The sequence below is a fragment of the Sturnus vulgaris genome, chromosome 16 (genome assembly GCF_052056855.1).
Source record: "Sturnus vulgaris isolate bStuVul1 chromosome 16, bStuVul1.hap1, whole genome shotgun sequence".
NCBI lineage: Eukaryota > Metazoa > Chordata > Aves > Passeriformes > Sturnidae > Sturnus > Sturnus vulgaris.
The window spans coordinates 2,800,021-2,824,655 of NC_142258.1; the positions used below are offsets into that span (position 1 = coordinate 2,800,021).

At 38.5% G+C, this 24,635-nt stretch overlaps 1 protein-coding gene across 2 annotated transcripts in view; it reads right to left on the reverse strand.

Annotated features, from left to right (window-relative positions):
* USP22 (ubiquitin specific peptidase 22) overlaps positions 1-24,635 on the reverse strand; it is a 91,525-nt gene that overhangs the window by 45,065 nt on the left and 21,825 nt on the right. Inside the window, exons 2-4 of one of the 2 annotated variants that reach the window (XM_014870914.2) lie at positions 15,254-15,386; positions 3,972-4,085; positions 3,372-3,416 (exon numbers count right to left, since the gene is read on the reverse strand). In XM_014870914.2, the coding sequence (XP_014726400.1) occupies positions 3,372-3,416; positions 3,972-4,085; positions 15,254-15,386 (292 nt within the window). The remainder of the gene's footprint in view (positions 1-3,371; positions 3,417-3,971; positions 4,086-15,253; positions 15,387-24,635) is intronic. The other variant, XM_088174272.1, reaches the window with a different exon arrangement.

The window sequence follows — 24,635 nt, forward strand, 5'->3', positions numbered from 1 at the left end:
GGTCTCATTTTTGGATTCTCGAGGTCTAGAGAATTCTTATTTACACAAATACACCCATCTCTCACTTTATTTGAATCAACAACAGATTATGCAAGGAGCTTAAGGAACAATACCAGAATCCCTTTCCTTTATCCAAGGTTCAGCATCAAGCTACACACCCAGGAAAACAGAAAAGGCAGGGAATGACTGAGACTGATGAGATAACACAGCTGCAATGCTTTGGACACACTGCACGTCTGCAGAGACCCTTTGGAGACACACAGATGGACACTTGACAGAGGATGGAACATTGGCTTCCAACAGGTTTGGCACTGGATGTCTCCAGCAACCCTGGTCATATTTGTAATGTTCCCTTAGGAATTTATATAAATTCATTGGTAACACTGTGTTAGTAGCAGCAATTGCATTGTGCAGCTGTAAATTCCTGTGTTTGGGTTCACTGCAGTTAAAACATGGCCAAACACAGTCAGTGTGATGAACTCTGATATTAATTTAAAGATACCCCCTTGGATATGTTTAAATCCTGGTTTAAGTTAAACACAATAAAATTCATACCTGGAAATACATGTGCACTTTAGGCATGCAATAGCTCCACATATATCAGCAGCACTATTCATATATATTTATATAGATCTATATATAATTATATAATTTAAATGCTGTAGAGGATGGGGACCAAAGCATGTCACAAGAGTAACTCTAAGTATGGTTAAATACGACAGACTGGATTTTTTTAAGGATTCTGGGTGAATCAAATATTTGTTCAATTAAAAAGAAATCAAAGGAAACAAAAAACCATGTGCAATTAATGCCACAAACAAAGCAAACCAGACAGAAAACGTTCTTGCAGAAGCCTTTCATTAGAAGGAGCACAAGTTAAGTCAGACACAGAAATTAAAACGTGTTCTGTTCCAGCTGTATAACTTAGCAGGAATGCTGAGGTTATATTACTCTTGAAAAGTTGGAAAAGGCAGAGTTATTTTTAAGTAATGGTTTGATGTTTAAAAACTAAAAACAATAACAAAAAAAACAACCAAAAGACAAAGAAGGAAAGAGGTTTAATAACACTCACAAGCATGCCAAAAACTCCAATATAAACTACCTTAAACAAAGATTTGCAAACCATGCATAGGTCACTATTTACAAGTAAAGGAAAGTAGTGTTAGAGAAGTGAAAATTAGTCACTTTTAAAATGCTGCTATAAAATAGCCAGAGATTCAAGTCAGCATGTGAAATCTCCATCTAGGAAATTATTTTACTGGGTGAAATACTCAAATTGGCATTTCTCAGAGAATTCATCAGGGGCATAGGGATGAGTGAAGGAAAAGGCAATGAAGGCTCTAGTTTATAATAGTCACAATTTTTCAATCATTTGTTTACATTGCTAAACTTCAGCAAATTCCAATTTTTCCCCTCCCAAAAATTCAGACACCAATTAAAATGAAGGGCTCTGTGTATTCTCACCTCCCCTGTTATTAATATTCAATATCAAAGGAAAAAAACACTGGCCAGGTTGCAACTTGTTCAGAGTTATATCACATAACCCTGAACTACAGCTGGACTGGGGACCTCAGCACACTGGGAGTTAATACTACAGGAGTATGAAATGAATCTCATGAGATTTGGGGGTTTTCTTAAAGTTCTTTTTCTCCAGGCATCATGTTGTTATGTGAGCTTCTATTAAAGTATGAACTAACACCCTTCAAGCACTATGGAGAGAAATTTGAAAATACACTGCATTTACCCTTCAGTTTCTAAGTCAATCAGTTTCTGCAGACTGGGTTCACTTCTGAAGTTAAGTTGGCAGCAAGATCTGAGGTTAATTAACTTTGTGGTAGCAATAGAAACCCAAAACACTGAGTTTGGGGTTTGTGCTCCTTTTGACAGTCGGTTTGGAGCAAGAAGGGATCATTCATGAAACAACAGGGAGGGAGCACATGGATTGGAACAACGGAGAGAGAAGGAAAAACCCAGACATAATTCTCTATTATTTCTCCATGGTACATTTCTCATTCCTTAGATAAGTTTTTGAGGAAACACATAGTTTCATGATAAGACATAAAAGAGAACCTATACCATGACTTAAAAGAAAAAAAAGTCTACATTGCAGACTCTGATAATTTAGTGTTGTCTATTCCTAGATTTTCTGTTTTCACTGGTCACTACAGATTAGCTCTCCAGGGACAGAAGATGCAATGTGCATATTCATACAAATATGCATTTGTGTATATATATTTAATGTGCCATTCATTAGTCAGTTAATCAGTACAGAGGCTTCCTGCCTGGCAGCTCCTCTGGGTGATTCTTCAACCTTCTCTGCACAACTCTGTGGTCAAAGATGGCCAGAGGAACAATCTTATAGCTGGAATTCCCTGGAATACAAACTACAGCAGGCTGATGTTCACAGCAGGACAAAGTGTCTGCATCTCAGCCCACGAGGTACAAATGCATCAATTAGTAAGAACAACACAACTAAGAAATTACATTTTAAATCTGCATATTTAAAAGTAAGGAATTGGGGGATGTTTCCTGTTCCATAGAATAATGAAGATGTTATGTTGTTGCAGTTGATTAATTTGGTGCCCCAAACACAGATTGAAGGAGTTTCCTGAGTAAGTGCAGAGCTTGAATGAACGATTTTTAAACATATTCCCATTTTGTCTTGCTTTGAAAACCATTTTAAGGTGTCTCTCCCTTTTCCAGGACTCACTATCCTTCTTTCCTCTGACTCCCTTCCCTCAAACAGGGAAGAAGCAGGAAGCAGACTGGGATCTGTAGTAGGAACCAAGTAAAGGCAGCTATCTTTTGAGCCAGCAGAAAAGCTCTTGTTAATACGATGTTAGCTGCTATTTTTAAAATTGGAAATGAGGTTAAGAATGGTTTGAAGTCATATCAGCCCTGACTAAGGCTGCCACATTGAAACAGGATGCCATGGATTCCAGAAGAGACATTACTAGACAGAAGTCATCTGTCTTCAAATACAGACTTCCCCACTTTAAGAAAACATAACCCCCAGAAGCCTCTGGATATGGACGATGACAAGCTTTTAAAACTGATGCTTACAAACTATTCAGTTTAGAATAAATGATATCTCCTTTCCAAACAAAAAAAACAAAACCCAAACCAAACTAAAAATAACAAAAAAAAAAAAAAGAAAAAAAAATGTTTGTCTTGGAGGAATTCTATAAAGGAAAGGGCATATGAAATCAAGTCTGCTGCAATTATTCAATCATTGGAACATATCCAAACAAGAGGAAAATGATTTGCACGATAAAACTGGCATTCTTAACTGTGATTCATGTCTAAAATGGCAGGATAATCAGCAAAGGGACGCTTGTTAGTGAGGTGCGTCGCCAGCCCACGCCTCTTACCTGTCATTGTACACTGGTAGTGAGAAACCACTGTTGGGGTGAAGGCTAAAAAAGAAAAAATTAGGGAAAGCAAACTGAATAAAACAAATGTGTGTACATATATTTGTGTGTAAATATTTCTACATAGATACTGTGCGTGTACCATGAAAGCACAGGTGTGTAAGTAAGCTGGCATGATCTATTTAAAAAAAAAAAGTTAAAAAAAAAAATAAATCACACACAAGGGTGGCATTTCATGTGAGGGGAACAAATTTATTGCCTGTACCACGTAAATAAGCCTAAAGGAGCAGACTGTTACATTCTCTACCTAATACAGATCTAACTTTTGATATTATGCAAGTTTTGCAGGACTAATATTAGATATTTCTATCATTTTTTTTTGCAATTAAAATATTTTTGCTACAATTAGGTGTGGCTCACGTGTTAAATTCACAGTCTGACTCCTGGAAAGCAAGAACTAACATCTCTCTCCCGTGGCCTGCACTACTCTCTTCTAAAGAGTTCTTTCTTCCCCTTAGTGCTTTTTTTTGCCACTGAACAAATGGGAGGGACAGGTATGATTAAAAACAGAAACAAGAAATTCAGGCAGGAAAACCAAACCTTGTAATTTCCAAGCTTTTCGTTGTTCTTCTTTGGCAATTTGTTCCATGTCTTTGTCGTATATGTAATCTTGACACATAAAGCAGTATATACCCCCATACAAAAGGTCTATGGCTGCAAAACAGAAGGGAAGTTGGGGAGGAGGAAAAAAAAAGATGTGAGTTCATAAACCAGAAGGCATTTTAAAGCAGGCTTCCAAGTCAGGCACTCCTTCTTCCAAGCAGTCCACAAAAGAAGAAAAATCTGTACCTTAGAATCTGGAAGGGGAAAAAAAATAAAAAGAGAAAAGCGCAGACATTTTTCCACTTTCAGTGTGAGTTATTCAGTTGCTTCTGGCACAGCAAGAAAACTGTGCAGGACAACAAAGCAGCAGCTGCCTTCAAGCTGTTTGTGATCTACAATTCACCTTTCAGACACCTCAGTTACCCAGAGGCATCAGGACAGTAAGTGACTACAACACACACAGAACCAGCCCTGTAAGAGTTCATGTATGAGTTTGAACTGTCTTTTCCTAAGACTTCAGCAATTTCTCTTCAAGGCCATTAAAATATTCAGAAAGCACCTGGTTAAAATCCAAAAGAAGGCTCAAACAGAAGACAGCACTGCAGATTTAAAGCTCTTTCTCCAGGGGAAAAGTTTTCCAGGGTAGTTTATTTCACAGGTTACTTCTGTCTCAATTTGTCATTTCACACACCCTTTCAGAACAAACAAATGAACGCTGACCAACGTTAAAAATATTTTTCTTGCACAACCTTAAACAAAAGAAAGCCAAGAACCAAAATAAATACCTAACTGAGAAATTTTACTCCAACATATACCACAGATAAAGTGCAAAGTAATCATAGTAAATTGCTGATTTTCAGTATGTAGATAAGAAAAAAAAAATCACAATCATAGGAAAGTTAAAAAACAGTGGGCACTAACACATTTTACTAAAACATAACCTGCACCAGCAAACAGCTAAGAAACACATCACCCTTCTCCCTTTTGTTTTTAATTCCTTTTATTTCCAGAAAACTAGCATTATTAGAATAGTCTTACTGCAATGGAAACTTGTTTTAAACACAGGAAGCCATTACCACATTAGGTGGCCTGCAAGGAACAGCACTGAATTACTCTGGAGTGCTCAATAAGCCAAAGCACATGGCATGCAGCAGGAATTCTGCCATGGATCTCAGCAGGCAAACACAGGTGAAGTCTCTGTGCTGCCCTGTTAGTGGGGCAGTGCTTGTGCTGAGGTTTTTTTTGGTAAAGTTCCTTTCTAATCCCATCTCCTCCATCCTTCACAGTCTCTACCCCCTCACAACTTGCTGTCCCTCTCCTTTGGTCCATTGCAAGCTGTTTTTTCCCTCCTTTTTTAAAATCACTTTTTCAATGATTATGCCAATTGCTTGTTACTTCTCCTATCATTCAACAAACCCTATTACTTCAGACAGTTTTTTTACCTTGCTGATGTGCTCCATTCTTCTGTTTTGCCTGTTTGGATCACACTCGGTTTGTGGAAGAAGGTAAGGACTGTGTTACCTCATGTAAGGTCACAAACTCAGGATTTTCATTACCTTGTGTAATGTCCCAACACCAGAATATTTCACTCTGATGCCCAGAGGACTGAATAAACTCCTGTAGCAGAATACTCCAAAAGAGACAAGACTCTGAGCTGTAGTAGAGGATGAGTAATAAAACACTATGAAACTGGGGGGGTGGTATATCACAACTTACAGAGTATAGAGTTATACAATATTTACTCTATTATTTACTCCATTACCAGTTCTGCAATTTTCTACAAAAAAAGCTGTTGAAAATCCAAAGTATTGGTCTTAAAACACAAACTCAAATATTGTTCTCCACATGCTTTTAAAACATCCCATCAGCAGATCCCCAAATAACAGAACAATACTATTGAATAAACAGGACTCTGAGCACTAATAGTTACAATTTACCATCAGAATGTGTGGGCACAGCTATACTCAAAGGATTCTTTACTTTTCCTTTCTTCCTGGATTTACATGCCTGAGCAATGAAATAGAGATGTCAAGATCTAAACCAACAAGAGACCACCTTCCACAAACCACTTGTTCAGAGCAGAAGGAATTTCTGGTGTAAAGGATCAGAAAGTTTCACAGAAACACCAGCAGAGTTAAAGCCATAATTGTCCAGCACCTGATTAAGGACTCTTGAGGAAATATCCTCTCTCCAGCACACTTATGGGAACAATGCAGTTGTACATTTGCCAACACTTCCAATGTCTTTTTAATGACTGCAAGGGGTTTTGGACAAATTACCTCAAGCACCAGTGACAAGGCAGCCACACAGGGCTGGCCACAGCATGGAGCAAGGGCAGGAGTTTCTCACAGTGATGGAACACTGCTGCTCAGGAAAAGAGTCCACTAGGAAAGTTTGGAAGTTAATTGTTTCAGGTTAATATAATTTGATTTTTTTTTTCCTTGAAATACACTTAAACTTTCTCATGGTGGTTGTGTTGAGGTGAAGAAGAACAAAGGAACCACTGAAGGGACTGCTGTACTGACAGAAACTCTTCCCATGTGAGCAATTCCTTAGCACTGACTGAAGTTACACCACACCCAAAGGACAAAGTCCACACAAAACTTTCTCCCTTAAGGACTGGGGGGAATGAAACAAATTTCATCTCACTCTTAGGTTAAACTTTTTTTGTTTTAAACTGAAGTGCCATGAAGCTCTACCCCAAATTGAAACAACTGGCCAGAAAATTCCATAGAAAACATGGAATGACTGCAAAGCATGAGAACGCACATGTAGCAAATTCCACCACTGGTATTTGTGTTGGTATTTTGGATCACAAAACTAAAAAAAAGGCCTCAAATTCGTAAAAAGTTTGGGAACACCAACCAAGGAACAATGCCCAGGTGTTTTGGATTAACTCACTGCCAAGGCTGCCAGGATGCCCCACATTGCTCACAATGAACATTTCTTTTAGGGAGCTCCTCTGGAATGGCTGCTACTCCCAAATTCCAGAACCTGCTTTTCCTAGAACTACCCCAACCCTTCTCTCAGGAAGATAAAAAAGGATAAAATCACTGAACTTCAGTTTTAGCCTAACACATATCCAGAATTTATTACCCTGGTAAAATAAAATATACAGTAAGTAGAAATCTACCTCTTTCTTTCATAAGGAAGAATCAAAAGCAATTTAAATAAATCACAATGTCTGTTTATTAAATTTGATCAATTTAGATTCCTGGTTTAGGAATTCAAAATACCTACTTGGTGATCACATGCAGAGCAATTTAAGAATGAAAAGACCTCTTGGAATGTAACATTCTTGTTTGCTTTTATACCTTCTGTGATGACAATAAGATTCCCTCCCTTTAAAGTTGGATCTCCTCGTACCCCTTTACATATAAAATTATAAGCAGATGCAACCCAAGAAAGGAATGAAAATACATTTTATTTTTCATTTAAACTAAAACTATCAGCCTGGAGAAACAGGGAGGCAGCACAGAAGATCATGCAGGAACGACAACAACTTTATCTACTGGTGCAAGGAACATTAAGTTTTAAAAAAACAACAGCTCTGGGGTGAAAGTTTAAATCTAGCAGTAAAAAAACCTTCAAACTGCATCTGAGAGCCAAGTAAAGTGCTCTACTTAAGCCCAAGTGCTTTAGTTTTCCAACTATATCCACTTAAGTCCTTGTGAAAACGTTAGAGATCAGAGATGATGGGAACACAACAAAAGCAGGGAAGTGTGCCACATCCAGAGTATGCACATCTCATGCAGGTGAAAAACCTTGGATGTTCAGTTTTTGAAAGATCCAGATGAAAAGAACTGACTTTGTTCAGCTTCACCATAATATTCAATATCATTCATCAGACAGGAGGTATTTGTGAATCATGTTTTGGTATCATCTCCCTTGGATCACTGGGTGCACTCAAGTAGAAAAAAATGTCCAGCAGCAACTCAGAATTCAGGTCAGTTTTTACTTGCACTGAAATTAATTCCCACGTGAATTTCTGTGACTCAGTCTTGGCATATTATCAACCTCAAATCAACACACCCTGTGTTCTATGCAAGAAACCTGCATTTGCTTCAACTTCTGTAACAAAGGAGGCTAAATTGGCAATTCTTCCAGACAATTTTAAGCCAACATCCAAAGCTAATTTGTGCTCCCTGATTTCTCACCTTGGGTGTTAATCATTAAACCCATTCCAGGTAATTGGCTCAGGTTCCCAAGAAGTGATTTGTTAAACTTCAGCCAGTTCTGCACTGGATCTTGTCTCTGATCTATCAGCACGAAGCAGGCACCTGATTGCCTTCCTCCCAATTTCCTGGCCCCTGGAATCTGCACCACAGGTCAGAATTCCTGAGCTGATAAGGAGGGAGGAAAAGAGGTGGGAAAGGGACTACTTTTGCTAAATGATGATCCAACCACTGAGAACTGCAGGTATTTACTGTCAGGGAAAAAACAAACAAGAACAAACCCTAAACTTCCTTCTTTTGCCAAAATCTTTTAATCCCCATTAAAAACGATTGTCATAGTCAAGCATTATCCTTCCTCCTCACATTCAGTATCTTCTCCTAATACTCAAGATAGTATTCCATACGTGCTGCTTTTTCTTCTTTTTTTCAGATCAGGACCCAACAGGTGAGAACTGTTTTTGCAGCTCTAGAGTCTCCAAGATGCTTATTGGCCCCATACAGATCTAGAATTTTAATGTTTAAATTCCATTTGCCTGCAATCCAAACATGGCAAGCACCCAATACTATCCTGCAAACCACTTAACACCAGGAGCCAAATGGGCAGCCCCTCTGTGATGGTTTAGAATATCATCCTACAACTCCATATGAATCCAAGCCAGGAAAGATAAGATGAAAAAATAGAGCCCTGGTATCCCTATGGAATCTAGATAGAAAATATGCTTTTAACTGTCAATTTAGAGGAACCACAGTGTGTCAAACCATTTTATTTTAAGTTGTTAAGAGTGGAATATTAATTCCAGCTCCTTGACCTCATTCAGGAATACATGGACTGTACACACACAGTACCTACATATGTGTGCATGTCCCAATATGCTGCAGAGGAGGCTGCAGCATTCCTACACTTAAGTTGTGCCATTATAAAATATATTTTACCTTTTGTCAGTCTTCTCCCTGCCCTCCTCAGACCCTACAACCTTCCACAATTCTCCTCTTTGCAGAAAACCTTTGAAAACGGAGAAGAATTAAATTCTCCTGCTACAGCACCTCTTCTGGATCCCACAAAATATTATCCAAGTTTAAAGGGGAGAAACTGTTAAATACTCCCTTACTTTATCTTGCTGGGGTTTTTCAGAAATCTGGGGGAAGAATCCCCAAATCACAGTCACCAAGTTTTGAGCTGTTGCACATGATGTGGTACAAACTGCTTCTACTCATCTGCATATTCTCATCTGAACAACAGTGGAGACTTATGTAAAAAACACTATTTTCAGTAGAAGCAGTAGCAAGATCCAGAACTGCACAGAAGTTTGTGGCTGGGTGTGAGGCAGGCAGACATCCAGAGCTGGCAATACACAGGTAAATCAGCAAGTTGACTTTCTGAGGGATAAGAATATTCCAGGTATAGAGAGAACTGTTCAAGAGTCCTTTCTGATACTAAAAGGAGTTTCTGAGGGATGGCTGGCAGGAGCTCATCACTACCTGCACCTTCCAGAGCAGCTCCCAGCAGAGCACAGCTCCAATGAACTTTTCTGCTGCCTCTTTAGGAGTCCAGTCTGGCACCAGGCTGGAGCTAATGCCCTGCTGGAATGTGCCTCACATAAGCAAATGAGGATTTCCCTGCAATACTTTGCAAAATACATCCCAGAGCAACAAATATTATTAATGGCAATGGGGAATATTGGAAGTTCAAGCCATATCCTGCACCTGACCTGTGCATCCAAAATGCTTTCCTCCTTTTCCTCCTCTTCCAATCAATGATCCTCCAGTTAGCATCACAAAGATATTATGGTGAAGTACAGTATTTTTTGCTTTCTGCTATCAAATTTCACCTCTTTTTTTTTGCTGGAATCACTGAGGTTATTTAATTCTCAGGGCCACCCAGCCCTCCTCAGTACAAGTAACACCTCTGAACTTTGTGACCATCAGGAATTTCGAACACAGACAAAATTCCTTCTCCTCAATTACAAGAAAATAGCAGTAAACCAGGACTGGTTCTGCTAGTTAAGTCTGTGTCCTACACACTCTGCTTTTAGTTCATTCATCATCAATTTCCCTTTTTCCTGCCTTTTATGCACCATGATTCTCATATTGATCCTTGCCACTTCTACCTCAAGTAATAATTTCCAAGGGGGCAAAATGTCAAATCCTTTACATGATCCAGACAAGTCAGGTTCAGTGCATTTCCTTTTTTTCTGTGAAAAATCAGTTTGTTATCAAAAAGGCATATATTAATGTGACACAATCCATCTCTGACAAAACAGAATATTGTTTGTGTGTTGCTTTCCATTCACCTTCATCTCCTCAGATTTCTCCACACCATCACCAAGTAAAGCATTAGAACTCAAAATCTAGAGGCTGGTAAAATGCCCAGATGACCTTTTCTAGCACTTTCTGAGCCTGGATGTGAACAGAAAAACCAAACTGCTACTCCAACACTGCAGTAAACTGTGCTGGAACAGCTTTAATTGCCCTTTTCACATAGGGTGTAATGAAAATCTTTGCTGTTTAAAAAAGAACTGGCAGAATCAACACTACAGTGAATACCTTCCAACTAAAATGAAAATTAAACAGCTTTTACTGTCACTCCTTTACAGAAGTGTTCTGTTTCTATATATTAGATTTCAGACAGATATGCACTAACAGCAGTAACCAGGTTCTTCCATTTCACCAACTTCAGTATAGAAATCAGCTTTCTATCATGTTTCTTATGAATCAGATGAAAAAAATCAGTTATTTATTTTCTACAGGAAGTAGAAGCTTTTTCAATTGCACAAAAAATCCTCAACTTAATCTATGAGCATTATTGTTGAGCTCACCCACCCAGTTCCTCTCACCACAAATGTATTTATTGGACTGAATTTTACATCAGTATATACTTAAAGAAAAATGTTCCTCAAGAAACAGTTTGTGATCTAATAAATAATGAACATACTTTAACAGGACCAACTCCATAATGAACTGTTTGCCAGTGTCTCAAGAAATGGAATAACAGTTCAGTCTTCCAGCTATTTCTTACTTAGTTTTTAAACCACTGAACTTCACTCCTGCTAATTCACCTCCCTCAACTCCTGAACTACAGCATGAGGCATCAGAGCAGATCAAGACTTTACCCAAAACCTGCATCAGAGGTGCTGTTTCAGAGACACTGTTCAGGTGTAAAAGTGCATCTCTAATAGAGAGAAGCACAGCATGGGCATGCAGGAGTTGGCTCCTCAGCAGGGAGTTTAAATAAATAGCTCTACACAGAGCTTTGATACCATAACTGAACTAACTCACAATGGCCATCTCTAACAGACTGTCCTAAGCCCTAGAGCAGTGGGTTTTTCTGCAGCTAAGACTGTGTGTGTATTAAAAAAACAACATTGTATAGCAGAAAATATTCACTCAGAAAGAATACTTGGGTGTCTGCCCAGGATTTTTCAGTGCCAATCAGGAAACTGATAAATTAATCACTGCTAGTTTTGAGATGAACTCTATAGTACCAACCTCTCTTCTCTTTTAGAGCTACTGTTCACAGACATCTTCCTGCTTCTGCTACTCTGGGACTAAGTTACTTTGTATTTTCCTTCATTGAGCAGCTGTAGAAAAGATAAGGAAGAGACCATCAATTTTTCCAAGGATAGAATCCACCAGCAGATTCCCCAGGTGCTGAACCTGATTGGAAGGATTATTTAGGAAGATGACAGAATATGTTGATGGCATACATTCATTTAGGATAATCAGAATAGCTCCAGAAGGATTTCAAGTTATTTAGCAAATAGACAATAGCACCAAGAGTGAAACTCCAGCCACTAAAGAGGCAGACAAGTAACACCAATCAGAAAAGAAATTTTGGAGTCTCTGAGTTTAACTCCCAAGTAACAATATCAGCTCTGTGTTGAACAGCAGGTTAAGAAGCACAAAACAGAAGTAATGGAATGATTAACTAAGAATTCAAGTCATTAGCACAGGAAACTGTCTTAATCCAAAGGGCTGGCACGAGAAATGGACACATTAGAACTGGAGAAGTGAAGTATGATGATATTGAGAACCATACAAGAGTTTCAATAAGCGAAGTTAAAAATAGTTGAGGTTCCTGTAGGTGAGGAAAAGGAAACATCTGACAGGATCAACAATATGAAAACTCCCAGGAGAGATCAGTAAGGATTTTGCTCTCACCATTTCACGACTCCTCACAAAAGACACAGAGCCCAGTGGGAATATCAGACTGTCCTGGAGACTGACTGAGAGACACTGAGCAATGCAGAGATTAAAAAAAGCAGCTCCTATAGCTGGATCTTACCTCACCTCCCTGTCACCCACATCCACAACTCGAGGAATACATTAAATTAAGCACAGCATTATTACCATACAATGAACAGGGAGGCAGATTCAAGAGCACAGGTATCACTGCAAAGTCAGGCTGTGAGTGCCTCGTTTTGATGGCTCAAGGCAGCAGAGATAGCAAGGGATGGATTTACCACCACTCTGGAATATGATGCTGGAGCCTCCTGAAAGACACAGCAGAGAGCTGCAAACACATCCCTGCCGTGCTCAGACAGCTGTTCCAGCTGAAATCCATGGTATTTCTTACAACTCTGATTAAGTGTGCAGCTCCTGCCTGTCTCCATGGAGACTGATGTTGGCTCAGCAAAAAGTCACCAAGTGCTTTAAAATAATTCCTCCTCGTTTTGAAATTTCAAAGCACTTAACTTGTTTTTGCCTATCAGATGTTATTTTCCCAACTAAAACTGCAGCAGGAAAAGCAACCAAAGGCACTAGTAAAACTACAAAAATATTTTTAAAGCTCATTTCACATGCAGCTGGAAATGAAACACCAAAACATACATTAAAAAAAAAAAAAAAAGAGAGAAAGGAATCTCCAAAACTAGAAATCGAGCAGTCACTTGCACAATCTTCACGTTATGTGCAGTATTTGTGCACCAAGTAATTTATATTTAGCTGCAGAAGAATCCTTTTTGGGATGATTCAGCCAATTATTTCGTGCTTGGGCTTAATTAACTCTTGCCCTTTTTATCTAAAGGCTATTCCTTTTGGGAAGCACCTTATCTGACACAGTCTTCATTGTTTAGTGCCAGGACAATAACTACAACAGTCCTAAAGCAAGAGCATCTTTAAGAATCTCCCTCCTCCATCCAGTTTTGGTTTTCCTTTAAGAAAACAAGTTCATTCACTGCAGCAAACAACAGCAAATTCTACCTTGCACAAAAAATAACTTGAATTTAAGTTTCCCAAATACATAAACAGCAGCTGAGAATGTATGCAATTATAAAGCTTTTTTAAAAGGTTCTCTATAAATATGGTGAATTTAGTGGTAAAAATGTTACAGTGTTTACAAGGTGTCCACAGATAAACAGGTAAATACTGTTGACAGTCTCAATTTAGCACAGTATTTTTTAAACCTTAAATGTGGTCATAAATTTATATTAGCACAAAAGGTTGTTTTATATATACACACACCCCTTTGACCAGAAATTCTTCAAGTTTACCTCAAATAATTTGCACTTCTGTGTTGGTAAAGATTCCAAAATAATTTCAGCTAATGATTTGACTTTAAAAGCTCTTTGAGATCACACTCTGCAAAAAGCAATTAAAAGAAGTCACACAGGGTTGGTTTGGTATTTTCAGTTTTCAAAGAATGGCTGAGGTTGGCAGGGACCTCTGAAGTCACCTTGTCCAGCCCCAGCAGGGCCATCCAGAACATCCAGGCTGCCCATTCCCATGTCCAGAGAGAGTCTGAATATATTTGGGGACAGACCCTCCACAACCCTCACAGTAATGTGATCATCAGACAGACCCTCCTGTATTTCACTTGGTCCTCCCTGCCTCTTGGACACCACTGGGAAGAGCCCAAGACACATTTTTTAATTCCTCTTTCAGGTTTTTGTACCCATTCATGAGGTTTCCCTGAGCCTCTTCCTGTGAGCTGAGCAGTCCCAGGGCTCTCAGCCTCACCATGATGGAATTTTCAGTACTATTTTCCAATATTCTCTTTTTCAAGACATTTACAAACTTAAAACTATACCACTACTGAGCCTCATCTTTTTCTTTCTTGACACATATGGAGGAAGAAACTATAACAATCTGCTGGTTTAAATCATCTTTTCCATAAATAGTAAACTCACACACCCATTTCTTAAGCACAGGAGTACACAGCACTGTTGGCCTTCTGGAGCTTCTCTGTCTTCATGGAAAATAAAGACAGTTTGTTCCATAAGCACTTAAGATAAATTAATTTAGGGATGCTGGCCATGCTGGTCAAGAGGAAATTTATGCCATGAAATTATGCCTTTTTTTTTCCTATTTCTTATATCACTCCACCAAGGATGTATTTTAATTTGGAGAAAAATTACATCCATCCATTTTAAAACAGAATTTAGATTAGGATTTTGTATTATAACTCAGAAATATTCTGAACTATAAGTAATAGGTAATCTGAAACAAAACTAAAGGCTTTTGGTTTTGAACATGAAATAGCACCAAAGCTGACAGAACAGAAGAACCTGCTGGCCTTGAAACCTGCATTTTTTGAGACTGTTGAGGGAAAGGTACTCTATATGAATTAAACTGTTTTCTTACTACTTAGGTTACTGATCCCAGTAGAAACAAGAAGCCAACAGAGAAAAATGAAGAAACACCCCCCCACCCCCAAACTTCAGCATTTTAAATGATTCTGATTGCTACTTGATCAGCCTTCTTTGTGATAGAAATGGGTGTTTTCCTCAGCAATAAAATAAGTGAGCATGACCTCCTGAAAAAAAAAAGTTTACTGAAATAAATGTTCTAGTTCCAGGCAAACTCAGCATTTTTAACACTTAGGAAAAAAAACCCCAAAACTCTGCCTCCTTACATTTTTAGATATGACATTAATTCATAAATACCAAGATACTTAGGAAATTCTAAGTTGTGAAGATAAACTTAACAACGATGCAACGGAAGTTTAAGAACCAAGTTTAGAATAATGCCAAGACTAGAAAAACTCAAACTACAAATAAAATTCTCTCTCTGCCTAATGATGCAAGTACAAGAAAATATCACTTTACTGGCCTGGAAGGGACAGGGGTGACCCAGAGGACGATGAGCACCATCGGGATGAGAACTCACCTAAATTGTGTCGCTTTGTCTTCGCGTGCTCGTGAATATGTTTCTTTGTAAAACAGCCAAAGAAGACACAGTAGAGGCAAGAGTGGAGTCTGTTCAGGTGGGCACCACACATGTGACAAATGCACGACTTTGCCTGAAACAGCAAAACAGACAGAGATTGTGAGTGACAAAGTCGTCCCCAAGGCCAGGAAAGCGGGTGCAGCTCTCAGGCCGCCCTTCCCTTTCACTCAGTGCCACTGGGACGCTGCAGAACAGCAGGAAACTGTTCTGGCCTCCTGGGACAAAACCCCAGCTGGACATCACAGAGAAAACTCTTCCAATTGTCCAATAGATTCCCAAGAGCCACCAGGGAGCAGATCCCACGATTCAGATGAACACCAGGAGCCAGGGAAAGCCCCTGCCCTGGTGAAGAGGCAGGAGTTTGGGTGGTGGGACCCAAGAACTTTGTTTTTTCACAGCACCAACCTCCTTAATGCACTCCAAAGCTGTACTATAACTTCAACATTAAAATGTGTGTGGGTATATGGTATTTCATTTCTCTGCTGGGAGATTCTGCCTCATTAGATTTTTCTTCATTAGTCCACAGAACAGTGGCATAATATCAAATCCATACCAGGCAGAGTCACAGAAGTTGCCTTTGCCATTTTTGAGACTGGCTTTGAACCAGGAGCTGAGAGCAATGGGCTGAACTATTCACCAAAACTCCCCAGAATGGGCAGCTCTGAGAAAAGTTGCCTTGATTAATTGGAAGTTAATAAGCACACATCCCTGCTATGACAGTCTATGATAGCAACACATTTTAACAAGCGAGGTTTAAGGAACAAAAAAAGTCATTGGAAGGTTAAATAGACTTTTTGACTCTTAATCATATTTGAAGCACTCTAAGCCAACAGCACCCAGATCCATCTCTTAGCATTAAACTGAAGTACTTCAATTTTTTTTTTTTAAATTACTCTGTCTAATAAGAGACTTAAGAGAGTTTTGAGAGTAAGTCTTTGCTCAGCCACACTGAAATTGAAAGTAATTTAGGTTCAATGCCACCTGACTGGAAGTTACAGACATGAGAAATTCCTTGCAGTAAATTCACTTTTCATCTCAGAACTGCATTCAGACCTATGTCTGAAGGCAACTGAACTTCTGTAAGAGCTTAGAGCTACAAAGAACACTTAGGGGTATGCCTGATTTAATAGCCTAATCTGAAAATACTAATTCTTTGCTTGTCAGTAAAGAAGGACCCTTTTCTCTTCATACTAAAATAAAATAAGAATTGGGATTATTAAAATCCTAAGGTATCATGTAACCCAGGCAGTGCATTTCCTCAAAAACAACCCACAAAATTCTTCAGTAATATTTGCCCAGTCTGCCATGACTTAAAATTACTGCTGAATAAATGATGCACAATCTTGTTCTCTAGTCTGGCATTTTTCTCTCAGAATACTTCTGGCTTTAAAAAAAAAAAAAAATCATCAAAGCAGCTTGCAATATGTTGCACCATGTAATTTATTTTCAAGCTCCTACAAATTAAGACTTAAATTCTGAATCTCACATGTTGTGTATTCAAAGTTATCATAAGTTGTTAAGGGAAAATGTTGAATTGAACTCCACACACCTACAGAAAGAAATATTTTAAAAGTTGGGCCAAAAAAAATTCACCACCACCAGCACAATTTCCATCTTTAGAAAAAATGCTGCAGAACTGTCAAACTGTTGCCTAACGGCCTCTCGTTGGCTGCAAAAGCTAAATAGGATCAGCCTATCTGTTAAGATTGCTGCTATGACAACAACTCCAGCAACCAGCTATTTTACTGAGCCAGCTAAAAATAAATCTTTTAGCATTAAATGTATTGTAAACACATGACATAACAAGCATGTAAAAGCTGGTCATTTTAGGCTAAAAGGCAGAAAATTCCTATCTTGAAGAGGTTTTTATTGCAATGGAAATTACGAGAAATTGAAGAATGTGTAAGAAATTTAGTGGTAAGTTGAAAGAGAAGTTCAATCACATCTTGAAAGGAAGCTATTTTATCCATATCCTCTATTTGCTCAGTATAGCTCAAGATGGGCTTTCAAAAGTTGTAAGAAAACAAGGTTAAAAGACAGAGTGTAGAAAGAAATCAATATAAAAAACCATAGTGGCTATTCTTAACCAGATTAGCTGGCTCCTTTTCATCTGTCTGTGCTTTTAAACAATTTGCTGAGTTAAAACAAAGCTGCCACTCTTCTACCCCACCCCAAATAATCAAATTACTTTGTTTCATAATACTCCCACCCCTGCTCACATCTCTTGAGGCTACAGTCTAAGATGAAACAGAATACTGCAAATGAGTAATGAGAATCAGTTGGATCCATACAGTCACCAGCTTATTTTAAAATAGGATTCAACTTTTTGAAAAGGCAAGTTAGGTCTTGCTTATGGTCTGGATACTTTAGGGAATCAGGATTTCAGCTACAGAATCAACGTGTCACTTCTCCTCCTCCAATATACAGGAACATCCCTTTCTTATCCAAGACAGAGTTTTCCCCTTCCTTCACACCCTCTCCTACTTTTATTCTGCTCCTTCCCAGCAAAAGAGGGTGCAATGACACACACAGGGGAACTGGCTGTGATCACCTCTAAACAAGTCATGAGTGCACCTCTAGAACAGCCCTCAATGCTGTGACCAGTCATGACACAAAATGAGTTAAAAAAGAAAGCAGCAGGCATCACTAGGTCAAAACCAAAATCTTCCCAAATTGTCAGAACAGCTTATTGCTAGTTTACCATCCAACCATCAGAAGAGCAGTGCAGAAAATGAACACACCCACTGATGTTCTGCCCCTGCACTTCTCGCTCCAACAGCTCCTGCTCTGCTGTCCTGGCCAGCTCAGGCTCCACCTAAAGCAAGGAGGTCACACAGGGCAGGAGCATCAGCTGTTCCAAAAACCCACAAACCTGTTTCAACTTCATGTAATGCTGGCTCCTCAAATCAACCAATGGCAACAGAAATGGAAACAAACTATCCCTACAAAGCCAACAGTGCAGGGAAAGCAGGAGGCATGCAGTGACCTGAGCTATTACAAACTCTCCTTCCATATTTGCAGCTATTTCAGAAATAGCTTTAGAAGCATAATTTTTATTTTACTGTATATCATAAGAAGGAAATATCTTTTTAGAAGTTTTCCACTGTGGTACTTAGAAGTCTTGCCTCTTATGCTCACACTAAATATATCAAAGCACTTTGAGAACAGAAAGGTTTTAGCTACAAGCTTATAAGCCAAAGACCTCCTACCTTTCACAAAATAAATCCACCATAAAGATACAGGGGAAAAGATGATCAAGGTAACACTAACGAGACAGTGGGAGGCTTGGGAGGTTAAAGATCAGGAGGAAGGTGTTGCCACCCTGTATGTGTTCACAAGTAACTCAAAGAAGCAGATTCTTAAGGCAGTCTTAAAGCAAACACCACTTATGAATCCCTGCAATGTTTGATCAGGTACAAATTTGTAGCATTAGGAAAAGTAAAAGCTTCCCAAACCAAATCTACTTTATTTCCCTATCTTTTAATATAAGTCTTGTGTAAAACAGACATAATGTTTAGACACATTAGAAAAAAGAGAAAGTATTGAATTTCCTAACCCATTACAATCATTACTGGAAATTGTTGGTGGGTATGCTTAACTTTCCAGCCCAAACCTTCTTCAGAAATAACTTTATTCTCAGCCTGCACAGATTAAGTTGTTTGTTTGGCAGCTCTACATATGCCTACCTAGAGAATACATGTGGGAAATTCTCCATGCCTAAGTTTGCCACCATAACCTGCTTTGTTCACCAGGAGCAGAGTTTGTGCTCCAGAAGTGTTACCTCAGCTCTGCCAAACTATTCCTTACAAGGTTGTGCTTCAGAGGATTTGAAAAAAGGTGAAAGCAACACTTGTGCACAGCCTTAGGAATCTGTGACAATTCCTGCAATAAAACTCTTTCTGTCTTGAATTCTTAATCCCTTACAGAGACATGAACAAAAGTGAAGAGACTGATTTAAGGTTTACAGAACAGGGGAAAGAAGTAAAAGCAAACCCAAACCAGGAAAGTTAGAGACCTGAGACTAAGATTTTTTTTATTTGAACTGCAAATGCCTTCACTGGGCCACAGATCAAGTCACTAAAGCAAAATTTAAACATTTCCTCACATATTCAGCATTCCAGGCCTTAATATTCACATTTTAGGAACAGTCAATCCTCTCTGGGAATTTTTGCCCATTCTATTCCCCTTGCTATGTTTAGATCATAGCCTGGACACAAGAGTTTTATTTTTATTCTTATTCATTCATCTTGCAAGCAATTCTCTTCTAGATCTAAAGCAGCCACAGCAGCTCATGTTGAGTGATGAGCAGTGTGCTTCCCTTGGCCTATTTTTTGAAAGGAAAAAAGGACAGATAATCACAAAAGGCCATGAATCCAACCACTGCTTCTCTCCTTGCTGAAGATGGAGACCCTATGGCCATTCCAACAGTGATGTTTCTTCTGCCCTGTGGGAGGACAGAGCCAATATTCAAGAGCATTTATTACTCTGGAGTACTCTGCACCTCAAGAGTAACAAAAATGGGTCAAATTTGCCTTACAACAATTCTGTCACTCCTTAGTCTGTATTTACTCCCAGACTCCCCGAGCTGTGTTCCTGACACCAGTCTGTCACAAATCCATCAGCCACCAGTACAGGGGCTGGGACATTTCAGAAATTTAAATAATTACAACTTCAAAGCCATGTTCTTAGAGTTGAAGAGACAAAGAGAGGGAACTGCTTCTACAGTTCTCCATGATATGGCATATAAATCACTCCTCCACATGCTGATAGGATGATTCAGTTACTGTGAGTCAGTGCACTGCTCTGACACATCAGCTTTCAATAATTTTAAAAAATCAACTTAAGTATTGTTCACTCACTTCCTGCAACCAAGTCTTAATTATGATATTGTCTGATTAGAAATGTCAATTTTGTCTTTAAAAGAACATGCCATTGATATTGCAAATTTTATTTTCAGACCACTGAGGTCAGAGGTACCCATAAGGTTTTATTCGTACTCAACAGCACAGCAAAACCGTGCACTAGTTACAGAGTTTTTGAGTTTAGTAAGTGTTCAGAAAATCACAGGTAACTTCATAAACTGGGTTATTCTAAATGTTTGTTTAGATAGCAGCAGAACCAAGGAAAAAAAAAGGCAGAGAAGAGATGTCTACACAGCTCTCCCAGACTGAACAGGACACTTGGCTCTGACCATCTGCTTGAAGTTTGAAGACAACAATATCACAATTTATAATTAAAGATGAAATGGCCTAAGCTGTTAAATAACATCACAGTTCTCAAATGGAGTGTAAATAAAAATATACCATTATGACTATGTGAGCAGCTTGCTGCTGATTCCAGTGAGTCCTACTTCTGTCTGTGACTGAAAAAACTGTGGAAGAGAAAAAGGAAAGCACAGAACATGCTAGAAAACAACCTGAGGAAACTTTGCCCCTTTCATCTGATAGGGATTATATGCATGGACAACACTCAATAGAAATACAACACATATTTCTGAATTCACTCTGAAATGAAGACATGTTAAATGAGAACCATACTGGAGCCAAAGTCTATCCAAGTTACAAAAACATGAGTTTAGTTCAAGGGCTCTCATCAAGAGAATGCTGCAAGTCAATCTACAACTACATTAATTCAGATGAAATTAATAATTATATCTGGGGGCGAAACAGAGAACTGAGGTAGGGATCATTAATTCTACATACTCATTTTTCTCCTGCTCTCCTTATTCTGGATGATGTGTCGTTTCAAGAGATGGATATTGAGTCTCTGTGGTTTTTTTAACTTTTTCCATTTTTTGTTTTACACATATTCTGCAACAGGTTCAAGGCTGAAATGAAACTTGGGAGGAAAAGAAGAGTTGTGCAATTTAAAAGGCAGCATGAGCTAGAGGAAAAAAATAGGAGGATGCTCTAAAAATGTAATTCTGCTTTTCCTGTACATAGTCACAGTAGTAAAAAGTTGTATTTCAACAAGAACAAAGCAATTCTCTGGAACTCAAATGACTATGCTGAAATTGCTTCTTTGCTTATCCTTTGGTAGGTGCTCATCCCCTCCACCAGCATTTACAAACCTAAATGATTCCTCAATTACTCCACAAAAGATGCAGTTAAGAGCCTATTGTATTTTTAAACCATTTAAATAATGGACCTTATTCAAATTAAAACACGTGTCCTTCTACAGTAAGATTCTTTTAACAGTGGGAAGTCTATTTGCCTTGTGAAAACACATAAGCTTCTTAAAGTTCAAATGCAAGGCTTTTTCCCTGGATATATACATTGCATGGATACATTCCGTGTGTTGATTTTTATCTATTTCCTGCAATGCACCACTGCAGCAGCAAATTCCACACGAGAACAAGGGGCTTGCCAAGACCGCAGTAGTGTGTGCTCAGATCGAGTGCAAAATCTATTCCTTTCCCTCACCATTCCCCCACGTCAGCAAATCGTGGAAATGTTTTTAAATGTCCTATTAGGTAACATATTGATCTCTTCTGTGGGCACGTGACTGGGGAGGTAATTCAAGGGATAAGCTAAACAGCCAAACCTGCCTGATGCTATGCAGAGTCTTATTAAACCCTGCCCAAACTGCAGGGATTATTACATTTTGCCCTCTGTAAAACTAAGAAATGGGATTCTTCCTATGAAAACAGGAATGTTCTTGGGGAGTTTGTCACAGTACTTCGATGGAAATACTCTAGATAGCATCCTTTCAGAAAAGGAGGGAAAAAAGAAACTTCAGGATCAAAGCCCTAACAACTCCTACAGGCTCATTTGGAAAAGCACACATATTCCAGCTATCTTTGCCTTAACTACTCTATGATAACCATAAAAATACAGGCACTTAATTAGTCCAGATCAAAGTCAAAGCAATTGTGCTGGTAGGAAAGATGGATGGGATGATGCTACAGCACAGATTCTCCATGGTGTGATTTATTTGTGGAACAAATATGGCAAAAAAAGACGAACAGTAGAAAATGAGCAGTAGAATGACAGAGGGCATCTAGTAGTGACTGACTGATCTGTAAGGTCCCTTCCAACTCAAATCATTCTGTGATTCTAAAAACCCCAAGGCCAGACTGAATAGGGCACATTTATTGCTGATTTGTCAAAACTTGTTTGAGTTCTTCTATATGATAGATATATGAAATTACAAATTCTGCTTGTCTAGTTCCACTTATGATTTTAAGAAGTCAGCATCTGAATATTTATGTTCAGGAGTACTCAAAGCCTACCTGCACATTAATGCTGAGGAACAGCCAGAGAATGAAAGCAAATTCTCAATGTGCTTGCACAGAACATGTTTTAAATCCATTAAGTTGAAGCTTACTGTTTCCTTACGCCTCAATACAAAACAAATTAATAATTCATGTTACTAGAGCTAAATAAGAGGTCTTTCATTCACTTTTATGCAAATTTGTAAGCCTAAAGTTATAGAGATAAGACAGAGGTAGTCAGAATTGTAATTCACCCTTTAGAGGACAAGATTTAGACAGATGGATATTCTGAATTCTACAAACAGGCAGGTCAAAACATAGAAAATAATATTATTAAAGCAGTATGAGCATAAAATATGTTCTGGAAGAGGAGCTTAGACTTCTCACATTAAAACTGGTAAGATGAATGAAAGCATCTTCAGAAAAACAGCTGGGAAAGAAGTATTCTCATGAGAGAGATTTACTCCTTTATCCATTTAAGGAGTTTGCAAATTGCTGCAGTCCCACAATAATATAATAAACATTAATCACAAAGTATGTAGGAAGGTGGGCGATAGATTCTTAGCAAAGAGCTTCTGTCTTTTTCCACAGAGTGCACAGCCAACTGTGTTCTAACACTTCGTGATGTATTTAGAACATTAACTTGTTTTGAAAAATATATGCATTTTCCCCTCCTCCCAAAGGAATGCATTGGGAGGAAGGTGCTGATAAAATGTGACTGCTCTCAAGATCAGGGCACAGGGAATTCTACCTTCTGTGGTTAAGGAGGGCTTGGGGAAGGGGTGCTTCCCACACAGAGAAATTTGGAATCACATATATGGAACCAAGAAGCAACAAAAATGTCATCCAATGTGCCCCACTGGTATCAGGACTGTTAAAGACACCACTTGGCTATTATGTATTTTAACAAGGTTTCAGTTCTAGGAAGAGTGTAGGATGACAAGCTCACAGAAGCATTCTGGATTCTTTCCTCACTGCAGTTTTTGAAGAGATCTTCTCGGATTTTTTTCCCCAGCAATATCCAAACACTCAACAACACTTTGTTTGTTTGTTTTCTTAATGTACCAATCATGACTATTAAGTAAAAATCCATATATTTCCTTCTCACAGCTGCCTGTAGGCCATTAATAGATTAGTTATGTATTAGTGTCACTGCTTAGTTCATGCAACCTAAACTGACAGATTTCTGAATTGAGATTTTTTAAATGAAGCACACAGAAATTAATCGTGATATTTTGCATAGACTCTTCTGTAAATTACTAAAAGGAGTGCTATTAAGAAAAAAATCAAGGTGTTCTTTTTTTTAAGTCACATGAAAAATTCTGCCCTTTTTTAACAGTGCAAATGCAATTATTGGTGTCTTTCTGAGGTGTCATCCTCAGTAATTTTGACTCCAAAAAACTTACCATGATTCTGATCAGTCACACTTTAATAAACATGAGGCAAACCTGTAAGTGAATGGAGTTGACATCCAGGCCCTAAATCTGTCCATTGACATTTGTGTAAAGGAAAAAGGAAAAAAAAAAGAAGAAAAAAAAAAAAGAGGTATAGAGGTTCACTGCAATGCAATTCTCCAAAAAGCAACAACAACAAAAAAAAAATACCTGCAAAGAGTCAAAATTTCACCCTGACCCAGCTCACACAGCTGCCTACAAGGACCAGGAGAACGTCTGAGTGCAGGTCAGATGTCACTGACCCTCACAGCAACAGGAGAAATTCCTGCTCATAGTAGCTTTGAGCTATGGGAATTCATTAGAAGAAAAAAAATCTGCCCTTATTTCTGTGAGAATAAATATACAAACAAGGTTACACAGATATTTTGGTGGTGGTGGTTTTATTATTGTTGTTATGTTTTGGGTTTTTTTAATTTAATTTCCAAGCAGCTGCTCCATCATATCAAAAAAGCTCCACTGAAACTAACAGCCAAGCAGGAATTGGCCAGAGCTTTGTGTATTTGACTAGTACTATATGAAAAATGTTCATATTCAGCTCAAAGTCAGAACAAAAACATGATTTTCCACAAATTCACGGAGAACAAACTTGCACAACAATTCCAGTGTCACTGCTGTCGACTTGTAAACAATGATTCATGAATATTTGGAAACTGAC